This window comes from Anolis carolinensis, chromosome 5 (assembly GCF_035594765.1).
Source record: "Anolis carolinensis isolate JA03-04 chromosome 5, rAnoCar3.1.pri, whole genome shotgun sequence".
NCBI lineage: Eukaryota > Metazoa > Chordata > Lepidosauria > Squamata > Dactyloidae > Anolis > Anolis carolinensis.
In genome coordinates, this window is record NC_085845.1 from 57,161,143 (window position 1) to 57,174,879 (window position 13,737).

Below are 13,737 nucleotides of genomic sequence, written 5' to 3' on the forward strand. Positions count from 1 at the left end.
AGTCGGCATACTCTCTATCAATGAAATTGTTTGTGGCTCCTGAGTCTATCATGGCATGGACCATGACGGGTCCTTTTTTCACCGACCACAAGGTGACCACTAGGAGAAATAGGACCCCGGTTGGCGGCTCTTGAGTGGGGTTTTTGACCGGGTTGGCGAGCCTCTCTACGCCCGGTCGCTGGCTTCCCCCGCCGGCTGCGCGCCAGCCGCCTCAGATGTCTTTGTCTCCGTGGAGGACGCCGCCGCCAGACGGGCGGCGGGCTTCCCTTTGGCTGGACACTCTCTGGCAAAGTGGCCCCCGTTTCCGCAGTACCAACAGAGATTTAGGCGTTGGCGGCGGGCCTTCTCGGCGGCATCTAGTCTGGGACGCACGTTGCCCAACTGCATTGGCATCTCCTCGCTTCCTCTGGGGTATGGGGCTGGTGGCAGGGATCTCCACACAGGACGCGGCTGGACGCCGGTGGGGGCGGGAGGTTTCGCTCCAGCCCTACCGCTCTGGCCTCGGATCCATTGCTTTCTGTTGGCAAGCATGACTTCAGCTCATAAACATTGATCAATGAGTGCTTCAAGAGAGTGTGGAGGATCCACCTTGGAGATTTCTTCCAGCATCTCAATGTTGAGACCCTCCCGAAATTGTCCTCTGAGGGCTATATCGTTCCAGCCGGTGTTATGGGCCAGCACTCGGAACTCGGCTATGTACTGGCACAAGGGTCTGTCTCCTTGGGAGAGGCGCCGGAGTTTGTGGCCGGCTGCCTCCAAATTGTCCTCGATCCCCCAAGTCGCCTTAAGGTGGTCCAAGAAGTGTTGCGCTGATCTTAGATGTGGGGAGGCTTGGTCGAACAGTGCCGTCGCCCAGTTGGCCGCTGGCCCGTCTAGGAGACTGTAAATCCACGCCACCTTGATGTCTTCTTGGGGAAACTCGGCAGCACGGGCCTCTAGATAAGCCTGGCATTGGCGACGGAAAACATGAACCTTAGAAGCTTCTCCAGAAAACTTGGTTGGCAACGCCATGGCCGGGAGACGGATTCCGCGCTCCTTCAAACCCCTTATTTCCCCATCCTGCGCATTGAGCTTGTCACGGATGCGGTCCACTTCTTCCTTGTCGATGGTGTAGCTGAGTGGCTGGCCACCCGGCACGGTTCCGGTAGACATTCTGGCCTAGGTTAATTGGTGCTTAGGGTGGCGGAGTCAAACTGTCACGACCCAGGCTGCAGAGCACCAATAACCATACACAGAGGCCAGAATCTATCTAATATCTTTATTGAAGGAATATATAAAGTTAATAAAAGCAAGTGTATGAAATAGTCCAGAATTAGTCCTTTCAGGAAAGGTCAAAATTAGTCCCAAGAAACAATGTCCAATATGAAATATTAAGGTCCAAAGTTGTAATCCAATAACCGAAACACTCACTTTGCCAGGCAAAGTGAGGGGAGATGACAAGGTCCTTTAGTCCATGAACTTGAGCAAGGCTAGAAGGTAACTTGATTCTTGGAACACAAAGCTTGATTCAAGGCAACAAGGAAACGAGGAGCAAGAACAAGATCCGTGGTAATTACTTGGCGAGGTCCGGGAAACAAGGCAAGATCCGGGGAGAAAAACAAGGCTGGGAACGAAGGCTTGGAACAGGAACAAAGGCTTGAGAGCAGGAGTAGCTGTCCACACACGCTGCTCCGGTAGTTGACGAATTGACTCCGCAAGATTCCTTCGGGAGCAAGGAACCTAAATAGGCCTCGTTTTCCCACCAGAGAACACTTCTCTGGGGAATCAGAAACGAAAGTCAATCTCTGTGTCCAGATGTATGACTCCCTAAAATCTCTCACGGAAGCAGGCTTAATCATCTGAATGCTTTGCTGCAATTCTCAAGCTCCTGCAATTAGCCTGCTGCACTCCTTTTTGCTGAAGATAATAATTACGGCGAGAAAAAGGGGGAGATTTTGACTCAGGGCTTGTTTGGCAGATTTCTGGAAGACAAACCTCCTGCAGGTGCAAGGGCTCCATTTCTGGCTGGGAAAGTTCCTTTTCTGGCTGAAATGGTGGGAAACCCAAGTTTTCCTCTTCATCTGTCACAACAGCACTAGGAACGGGACTACATGGCCCATGAGTCATCACACACATTATATGAACAAGACTGTTTCTGATGACCAAGTGAAAGCTCAGTTAGTGCAAAATCCATGGACACCATTGCTAAGATATGTGTTTACTGTGGATATGAAGAGGCACCTATGTTTTCAACCCAAATGGTTCAGCAGATTTCCCTGGCTAGCCTACTAATTTCATGTACAATGTGCACTCTGTAAGTAAAATGTGGTGTTTGTAGGAAGTTAGGGGTAAAGGTGGTCATCAGAAGCTTGGTGAATTGGTGGCTAAACCATTGGTGCAATGGAGAAATGAAAGATAAATCTTTAGACCCTTCCACACTGCCTCTATATCCCAGAATCTGATCCCAGATTATCTGTTTATCCCAGGTTATCTGGCAGTGGGGACTCATATATTTCAGTTTAGAGCAGATAATCTGGGATCAGATCCTGGGATAAAGGGCAGTGTGGAAGAGCCCTTCAATAGACACCAAAAAGCAGAGTACCATTAGAAGAACTTGTGCTGAGCTGAAATAATAATATAATAAAATTTTATTTTTAACCTGCCCTCTCTCTTTGAAGGGACTCAGGGCAGCTTCTTGATAACGCACAATGAAAAACATCTTGATGTAACCCATCATCATAAGACAGGAAATAAGAAGAAAGCAGATGAAAACAGAAAGAAACTTCTGCCAGTTGTGGAAACGATTGTCCTTTGTAGCCAAAAAGAACTGATTTAAAGAGGGAGCAATGATTCAGGACCTGTTACCTGTGAAGAACCTTTGTATAATGACGCTAATTTCAGGGCCTTGTTGAGGTCTCCTGCCAGATTAGGAGACACCAGGCAGAAAAGTAATATCAGGGGACAAAAAATTTCAACCCTTCCCAAATTTTTCTTCTGGCTACGGACCTGGTTCTGGGGAGAGTCTTATGATCTATTACCTTGTGATAGATGATAAAGATGATAGATTTATCACTTTGTGATAAATGAAGAAAAGGGGGGAAACTCAATAAGTTGAAGCCCTACAGTCTGCAATGAATTTTAAAATGAAATACAGAAGTGCAAAGTAATAATAATAATAATACTTTATTTATATACCGCCCTATCTCCCAGAAGGGACTCAGCGTAGTTTACAACAGTAATACACAGCATACTATATATAATACATACAATACATAACAATATAAAAATATATTATTACACAAAATTAAATGTTACACTAAAAATAGCAATCAATGATAATCACAACAGGTTCCAATCGGGGGTGAGGGTCCATAGTAAAGCCTAATCCCATTGTCTGCTTTGTGCTTTAAATGCAAATTTCCAAGTAGCACTTCGGACTGTTGGAATAAGGACACAAACAATGTTGGATCCACATTTTTGACAGTACAGAATTCAGCTGCCATCTCAATCTGTCTCCGTGTCACAGTAAATCAAGTAAGTCATGTTTGTTGGAAGCTACAGATTAAATTTAGGCTGACTGTGCATTAAGCATAGAATAAAAGAGTAAAGAAGAAGCCACTTCCTCAGAACTCTTCCATATCATTTATAATTCACAAGAATTGACAAATGCACTCACCAAGTTGTCAGTGGAAAACAGTTTATTAAAAAGTCTGGCAGGAACTCTTCCCCCTTTTCAGACTACAGACATCACACTGTCCTAGGAAAGCGGAGAGCTGCCAAGTTTTTTGAATGTTACTCTAAGGTTGAATGAAGCAAAGAGAAAGATATAACTAACCCAAATTGTAGGGAATAAAGAAGACTGGCATTTGTGCTTACACTCACACTAGTACTGAGTTTCTAGAAGGACCTCCAAAGTACAGAGTTGTAACATAAGCAATATCCCATCCATTGAAAAACAACTTTTTTGCAGGTTGTCAAGGCTATCAAAATTTTGGAGATGCCCCAGATTGCTAATACTATCCATAGTGCCAGACAAAAAAGTAAATAGATCTGTAAAAAATAAATGCTGTTATTCCTAAAAAGAAGAAGAAGAAGATCCTGTAGTTTATTAATGATTCTGTATCTCAGAAATAAATTCATTATTTTTAAAAGTCTATGTTTCACAAGATATTTTTCGATGACTGTGTCCATGTATTAGTGCTGTGGGTGACAATTATAATGGAAGTCAAAATTCTAATGGAGGAGAAAATAAAAATGCAGTTTTATGTTAGGCAATTTTAGTAAGTCTACACAATCTCCCTACCATATTGATTTACTAAAATTAGCTAACATAGATTTTTGTGCCATTGTTAATACAAGACCAATCTGATGTTCTCATGCTATATTCAGCCTTCATTGAGAAAAACAGGAAAATTTCACTACAATATAAATTGAATAAAGGAATGTTTCTAACCTATTCCCTTAAAATAGCTTATTGTAGCAGTTTTGCTGACATGTTAACAGTAAGAATATAGGTGGGAAGACTGCAATCCAGGATAATAATTTCACACAAAAATCTTATTGAAGTTACCAAAAGAATGCCTTACAAAAATAGGCTTTTGTGTTACCACAATTGCCCTGTTTCACTACTACTTCAAATTAGATAATAGGGCACAGGTATGCTTACTTGCATATTAAAAAATATACAAAGCAATGCAGAATAATCCATCAGTTGGAAGAATAATCACAGAATCATTGGTTGACATTTTGGACATCAGGAGGATTTCTCCCTCTGATGCTGTGTGAACAGGTGTTACACAGGAACATGCAAAAGAGCATATAAAAATTTAAATATTATCTTCTGTACATCTACATTCTGTGAAGAAACTATTCACTCAAAAAACAGAAATTCAACTTCCTCAAACACAGCCACTGCCTACTCACCTCAGTCTTCTATAGTACAAATGGACATCATGAGACCGTCTAACCAACGTATATATCAAAATTACAAAATAAATTGATTAATTAAATTGGATATATAATTTAATACATATATTAAAAATATAATATTTTAAATCTTAGTAATGTTTAAAGGACATATACTCAATGTATGCTTTTAAAAAATAGCATTTCTCTGAAATCTTAACTGCCACTCAAATATCCAGTTCCTGGTCAGGCTAAAATACACTAGACTGATGCTGCTACCTTCACAGAAATGGTAGGAAGTAATAAGTCATAACATACTTAAATTCAGCAAATCTAAGCTTACTTAGAAATGGGAGAGATTAGTGCTATGGCTTAATGAAAATAAAAAAAGGAATTATTTATTTTTATCCAGCTAATAATTCCATAGGAAGTATGGGCTCCCACATCAAGTCACAAGTCATTTAAGAACAAATGCACCAAATAATTCTTTACATTTTAAAAAAGCTGATTGGTCTAGAGAAGATTTAAGCTAATATAAGAAGTACTTTATTATGTAACAACACAAAATGGTTCACATGTGCTAAAAGCCCACCTCAAAACATTTGAGTCTATGTATTTATTATGATTATATATAATGTTATGATAATATATAGACTTCAACATCAGCATCACTGGCTTGAACAGCAAACAAACAAAGTTGTTAGAAGTTTTAAAAGCTGATCCAACCAGCAAGAATGTGATTAGGAAATGGAAGAAGAATATAACATGGCCATTGACCTTCCATTCTCTAATCCTGAATAGCTGACTTAGAATCATAGAGTTGGAAGAGACCTCATGGGCCATCTAGTCCAAGAAGCAAAAAATTACATTCAAAGCGCCCCTGACAGATGGCCATCCAGCCTCTGTTTAAAAGCTTCCAAAGAAGAAGCCTCCACCACACATCGGAGCAAAGAGTTCCACGGCTGAACACCTCTCACAGTTAGGAAGTTCTTCCTAATGTTCAGGTGGGAATCTCTTTTCCTGTAGTTAGAAGCCATTATTCCACAACTTCCTTCTTTTCCTTCCTCTACTCACATCTGTCACAAATTTTCTGAACCAGCCCTTGCTTTTTTCCATGGTTTCCATACCACGATTAAGGGGAAAAGTGTGTGTAACATGTATGTGCTGCGTGTGAAGAGAAATCAATGCACATTGTTCAAGTATGACTTTGTTCCTTATGTTTTTTCACTATGTCCATATTACGGAGGAAATAAACCTTTGTAAGTAAAAGTAGACTTCTATAACTATTCCATAAGGCATGAAGAGCAAAACTACACATGATGCGAGTTTAGTGCAAAAGGCAAGCAAACCAGAACTGAAGCTGGACCATCACAAAATGCTATGCACATGCCACTGCCAATCTGTCTGCCTCCTTCCCACAAATAGAAGTCTCCTTCTATTGATGGGAAAAACTCATCAATACCTCACAGTCCTGCAACTTTCTTATAACCTACCTTGGTGCAATGCCAGCAGTAAACTCATTTCAAGAGACGGGATTCTCATCCTCTCTCATTCTACCTCCCTCTGATATTCCTGACCTGTTTGTTTTGTAGTTATTTAATATTTTTCAGTTATATTTCTCTATTTTATAATCATTGCTGCTACTATAAAACTACTCATTTTTTTTCATTACAGAGCAGCCAAAGCGAAAGAATGAAGGGTGGATATCACAAGACCACAGATTGGCAAACTGATGCACTTGCACACCTGAAGAGAGGTGTGATAATGAAGGTTCTGATATCTTTCCAGTATGATTGTACAACTGACAAGGAATAGTGGCTTCATAAAGTCCATAGTTTCCCCTTGTATGAACACCTGGGCCAGATTGAAATTATGAAAAGAAGAGGCATTTAAACCAGAATCTTCTCATGTGGCATCATTTCTGGTAGCAAACTGCAGGTGAGAGGACAAGAAGGATCAATCTCAGGCCCCATCTGCACTGTAGATTTATATAATGCAGTTCAATGCATTATATGAATTTCATATCTCTGAATCTATATTATGTGACTGTGTAGATAGGATCCAAAGTCTGGAATGGGAAATACTCAACATCGGCTTATTCCATGTCATTTTCCTGCTCTTATTCACAACCCATTTGTACTGGTTGTCAACTTTTTAAACATAAAATTAACATTAGATAGGTAAATTGTGTGATAATCACAACAACTATCTTGGCCCATGCAGCTTTTCTAGAGAGCCCTAAAATAAAATAAAAATATGTTTTAACGTTCGGTTTTCAATTCATGGCTCTTAGGGCACTTCCAAACAGCGTCCTAAAGATGGGATTAAAAAGAGGAACAAAAAGACCTGGGACTTCAGAGCAGATCCCCACACAAACCTGCTGGTCTTTGATTTCTTCCCCTGCCATCCTCACTGGTCTCCCTTCTGTGTCTGGGGATAAAATGGGAGGGCAGAAAGGAGACATCCACCAGAAGATTTTTTTTAAAAAAAAACTATACAATTATGCACTGATCTGCATAAGTGCATATCCCAATTGAATTTATACAAAGATATTCACTAGGCTTGTGCGATTTGTTCATATGCTTGTTAAAATTCAGATCTAATTTGGATCTAAAGCACTTTTGCAGCTAGTTCCGATCCACCTGCTCACTCCCTTCCCAATATTAAGAATTTGAATCAAAAGGAGCCTTCGTTTCTTATGTCTCGGATGTCTTCGGGTGTAGCTGTGACCAAGCTCTGCTGAGAGGTGAAGCCAAACTTGTTGGCATGCTTCTCAGCCAATCAGGGCTGACAGAGGGGGGGGGGAGGGAGAGGCAGAGGAATCGGTCTTGTATTTTTTTAAAAAAAATGTTGGTTTAAAAAACTTTGAAAATTCCCAAGAAATCAGTGGATGGGTGAAACATTATGAAACTTGATAGACAAAGAGTGATAAATATGTTCTACCACTGTAGCAAGTTTTGCCCCAATAGCTTTAAAAATGAGGGGAATGGAGCCTCTGAATTTTCCCCATTTATAGTAATTTAATGGGAAGTGAGAAGACGCCACAACGCCTGCACTTAACTACATTTTCCAGAAAGTATTGGGCTGGAGCAGTGATCTGTGGCATTGAGGGATTCTAATATATACAATTATGGAATCTGTAAAGATGAGTTAACGAAATAATAGTATATAAACCTGTGGTTGTGTGTCAATACTAGGGAAGCCAAGCTAAACCTGTGCCTCTCAGCCAGGAGGGAGCGGGGGGGGGGGGGGGAGCAGAGAAAATCTTTTTTAAAAGTTGTTTTAAAAAGCTTTAATAATTCCCTAAATTTCCATGCATAAGTGAAATATTATGAAACTTGATGGGCAAAGAGTGATAAATATGTTCTGCCATTGTAGCAAGTTTCACTCTAATAGCTTTAAAAAATAAGGGAGATAGCAGTCCCTGAAGTTTCCCCAATAGTAACAGAGGAGCATGCCTGCTTTAAAACTACATTTTCTAGATGTCCCAGTTCCTCTCTCCTCTTAACATTCCCGACCCCCTTTTGTTCTCACTCTTTCCTTATTAATAACATTGACCATCTTGACCAAACTTGGATGTTTTCATCTGTGAATTCTTGGAAGGTATGAGAAGTTTAGAGAGAGGGGGGGGGGAGAGAGGGGGAGGTAAGTTTGAGAATTGGACTACAATTGTGGCTTGATTCCCCACTCAGCCAAGGAAACCCACTGGGTGATCTTGGGCAAGTCACACACTCTTAGTCCCAGAAAATTCAATCAAACAGGAAATTACACTTTCAAACCAGATTTCCTTATTCAGAGACTGATGGCCATGTGCCAGGAGTGATTGGATGGTGTACTATGATTTCTATTCCTGGGTGATAAATGCCATTTCCTAATTGGTTCTGTCATAAAAACATGTCAAAACTTTATTACACTGCCAAAACTTTGTCTTTGTGCAAGGGACATTGTCCTATAAATAGCACATTATGGTTTGTTTCATTATGGTTTCAGCCACAAAAACAAAGTTTCTGAAGTAGAACAATGACTTTCAAAGTAAAGACAACCCAATGGAACAGGAAATAACACTTTCAAACCAAGAACAGGTTTTTGTTATTATTAAAAATGTTTTTTTAAATAAAAACTTTGAAAATTCACCAAAAATCTGAGGATAAGTCAAACGTTCTGAAATTTAGTGAACTAACTGTGGTAAATGTGTTCTACGACTGTGGAAAGTTTCACCAAGGTAGTTCAAAAAATGACAGAGAAAGAAGCCCCTCAAGTTTCCCTATTGACAGTAATGTTTTCCTTCATGCGCAAGCGCGTCCACCATTAACGAGATGCATACGAATATTCAGAAGTTTTGGAAAGTTTTGAACTTTTGACCTTCAAAATTCAGAAATGACTTTAGAAATGAAGTGCCAGCGCTCCCTACTTTCAAACAGAGTTTAGAACCATTTTTTTCTGGATCGCACATACTTAATATTCACATGTGTACATATATAGAGCAGTGCATAACAGAGGGAATTAAAAAAACACTTCTGCCAGATTTCTCCCTTCCCTAATTATTTATTAAAGCTCTGTTTAATATTATACAGTGTAAAATAAAGAGTTTCCGAAAGTTCTAATGGCTCTCCATTTGTGCTTCCTTTAAATCAGCGGTGCATCCGTTTGACAGCCCGATCAGCTGATTAGCTGTTTCAGGCTTTTTAAAGGGGACATGAGCTGGAGAAATCTCCACAGAGGAGAGGGAAGGAAAACACGTTTTTTTGGAATGCAAAGTCACACAGACATACAATGCACATCTTTTGGCTAGAAACGGGATAAAAAAGGACCTTTTTATCTTGCAGTTTCCCTCCTTTGTTGCAGTTCAGCGAGCATGTTGAGCTGACGTTCTCTAGTACACCCCCCTTTTGAAAATGGGAACTCCAATGCCTAAGACACTGTCTGAATGGGCCCTTAATGGTTGATGTTTCCTAGACATTATATTTATATATTTAAGCATGTTCTAATTACCTTTGCAAGGGTCAAGGGTCATGGGGAAAGGGGGAGATAGCTAAGAAGTTACTTCTTTTTTCATCCAAGCAATGAGATTCAAATGAAATTAAGGCCTTTTCATTTTTATTATGTATAGCAACTCATTCAAGTGATAGCTCTTTTTTCTGTTTATGTGAGCATAATTTCTTACCTTGATCAAAGGGTCTAGATGGACTCCATGTGCGAAAATAATCATCCTGTAGCAGAAAAAGAAAATATGCATTTAATATGCAGAAAGAATTATAAATACATGCAGAAGAAAAGACCTAGAAATACATAAGGAATATACAAACCTCAACTTCCTGCAAAGGGCACGCAGCAAAAAAAAAGAAAGAAACACAAACAAGAAAAAGATATAATTATCATATAGACATACCAATTGCAGGGAACAGAAATATCTTTGCTAACAATGAGCAACAAGCAGCCAATGCACAAAGCATATGTATTACCTGATTTGAGAGTCTTTTATCCAGCCTTAACATTTCAGGTTTCTCCACATAAATGATCATCATGTCAATAAGGGTTCCTCCTTTCTATTATTTTTGGAAATTGTTAGTGAATCTATTGAGTACAAACCCTGTGGTAAGATGTTCTAAATGGTATAATTAAAAGACCATAATATCATTCTCAGTATCAGGTTTATCACTATCAACTGAAATGGACTTTCTTGTAGTTTCCGGATTCTTTCTAAATTTTCTATTCACATAACAGATTTTCAGATTATCTTTATTCTGCTGGAAAAAGCAAAGTAAGTATGGCTCTTACAAATAACAGGATGGAAAGTTATCCTCAGAGTAGACTCATTAACATCAATGCAATTTAACTCAGGAATGATTCCAATGAGTGTACTCTTTATATTACTAAGCTTGGATCCAATCCTATTTTGAAATGATTGCTCTGTGTTAATATTCACAATAAACTCTCAATTTATTGTCAAAGGCTTTCACGGATGGAATCACTGGGGTGTTATGTGGCTTCTTTTATATGTATCTTTGAACACATTTTAACACATGTATTTGTGGTATTTTTACAATGTATATGTGTTTTAATTATTTTGTAACTTGCCTCGAGCCATGAGGAAAGGCAGGTAAGAAATAAAATTATTATTATTATTATTATTATTATTATTATTATTATTATTATTATTATTATTAAGGAGCCCCGGTGGCAAAGTGTGTTAAAGCACTGAGCTGCTGAACTTGCAGACCGAAAGGTCCCAGGCAGCTGTTAGCTCCAGCTTCTGCCAACCTAGCAGTTCAAAAACATACCAATGTGAGTAGATCAATAGGTACCGCCCCAGCGGGAAGGTAACGGCGCTCCATGCAGTCATGCCGGCCACATGACCTTGCAGGTGTCTACGGACAACACCAGCTCTTTGGCTGATAACTGCTTCTCCTTCATGTCTAGCATGAGCTCTGTGCTATGCTTCTTCCTTAGTTCCCCACCCCTATTTTAAATATATAGCTTGGGTCCAAAGTCTCCTTTTGCAGGAAGGATATGGAGCAGACCTGCTTTTAAACATGCATCTGTAAACCCCATCATTTGTACTCTCAATTAAATGTATATGGAAATTTTGAGCAGACTCTTATTAGCTGTGAAATTTGGCATTTAACTGTTAAATATAATCACTGTTGTACAGTGTATTAGACATTTGCTGCAATATTATATCTGAATTGCAGTTGTGTTATGCCAAAATGAAACAAAAATCTTTAGCCGCATCATTGCTCTTTAATTGCTTTACAGTACTTAAACATTAGATTAGAATGTTGTAGTGTAATGCTTTCTGGCTAAAATGGTAGGAAATATTTCATCTGAGGCAGCACTAGAAACAGAATGATCTTCTCAGGAATCAGAATTCAAAGTGTCACATATCCAAACAGAGCCTGTCAGCATCAATGCTTCAAGTGTTTGCACCACCAGATAACTCAGGGGTATTGGAAATAAAGAAGCTTCAAGAAAAAGAACTCTACTGTGTGAAATAGCTTTGCATTCTACATGGACCCATGTGACTTCTATCCAGTACATTTACCATAACAGAACTTCAATATTGATTGTTATGAGTACTTGAGTGGAGGTGATGTATACAAATTTCTAAAATTATTTCACATTAAATATGATGAATATATTTTCATAGGGAGCTGAGTTTGAAAAGGGTTATTTACCTTTAGCTTGCTAAAACAGCTTCAGTGGCTATGAGCCATTTTGGACACAGTTTGAAAAGCTTGGTTGGCCTCAGTTTTGAGATATGCAAGGTGAGCACTTCAACACCACTAAGATCAGAAACACATTTTGTGAAGATAAAAGAGAGTGCCAATAGTTACTCTGAAACTGTGGAATCCCTTTCCAAAGAAAGCTAAGCTGCCCTTCCACTTGTCTTTCTTCAGGGGGAGAATAATGTTTTAATCCAAGTGCATCTCTGGTAATTGATGGACTGCTAGAGAATTTTTTTAAGTATCAGAAATTGTAGCTTTGAGAGATAAGGACTATAGAATGCACATTCGTATTTTCAATTGAATATACAAAACAAGTATGAAGAAATACAAAAGCAATTATGTACGTAATAGTATTTGAACTGAAGGCAGATACAGATTTAACATTATTTTAGTTCTATATCTTGTGATATCAGAGTAATGTGAGGTGTTAAATTATTCATTCCTCCAAAGAAGAACAAATAATGTTATCAATTTTCTTCCTTCCATAAGACATTTTCAAAATATATGTAGTTTTTGAACAGATCTCTGGAAGGAGAAAAGAGCATGTCTGCATTGGCCATTTAATCTATGGTCAGTTGGGAACGTTATGCTTCAGACTGGGCCCAGATGGACCATAATGGCACCCACATGCACAGGGATGAGTCCAGTGTAACAACACACTGGTAGCTGGGCAGGTACTGCATAGATCTAATGAACAAGGTTGCTCTATCCCAGAGGTTCTCAAAATTTTCAGCGGCTGAGCCCTTTTTGAAGCAACAGTTTATCATGAAGCTCCAAGAAATGATTAAATATTATATTTTATATTATATATAATGTATATGTATCAGGAATGGGCAAACCTTTGACCAACATAAACTTCACAATATTTTCATGGAAGACCCCGAGGGCCATCCAGTCCAACCTCCTTTTGCCATGCAGGGAAAACACAATCAACAGATCATTATTATTGTAACAGCAGCAGCAGCAGCAGCAGAAAGCCCAGGGGCCATCCAGTTCAACTCCCTTCTGCCATGCAGGAAAAACACAATCAAAGTGGTGGGGAGGGAATAGGGTTTTGGAAGCAAGGAAGACAAGGAGAAAAGGATCTGGGCAGCGAGGAAGGTGAAAAAAAGTCTTTTGAAGAAAGGGAGGCAAAGAAAAAAAGCTTTTGAGGGAGAAGAAAGCAAAGAAAGGGGCTTTTAGGGGCAAGAGGGCTCAGAGGAAAAGGCTTTTGGCGGTGAGGGAAGTGAGAGGGGGGACAGAGGAGCAGGAAAGAGGAGGCAAAGCTAGGAGGAGGAGGAGGAGGAGGAGGAGGAGGAGGAGGAGGAGGAGGAGGAGGAGGGAACCCGCTGCTATACTCCCTCCATGAAGGTATAACTCAGCTGCTGTCATGTAGGACCTAATCAAACTCTCCATATGGCAAAATAGCTTGAGGTCACTCTGGTATTTCTGGGAAACACTGGACGTTTCCTGTCTTTGAAAAAAAACAAATCTTCCTGAAGGTAGCCACATATCTTCGAAGTAAGTCCACTTTTTCTGCCAGTGTCAATGTGGCCAAAGTCTCTGGTAGCAGCTATTTATGCTGTAAGAATAATGTATCTATAACTACCATTATTACTATCTTCCTATCTTTTCTTCATTTTCTTTT

General features: G+C 39.6%; 1 protein-coding gene across 1 annotated transcript in view; it reads right to left on the minus strand.

Annotated features, from left to right (window-relative positions):
- The window catches only part of spock3 (SPARC (osteonectin), cwcv and kazal like domains proteoglycan 3), a 158,446-nt gene that overhangs the window by 88,558 nt on the left and 56,151 nt on the right, over window positions 1-13,737 (minus strand). The window contains exon 3 of the mRNA XM_062981360.1: window positions 10,049-10,094. Coding sequence (XP_062837430.1) covers window positions 10,049-10,094 — 46 coding nt within the window. The remainder of the gene's footprint in view (window positions 1-10,048; window positions 10,095-13,737) is intronic.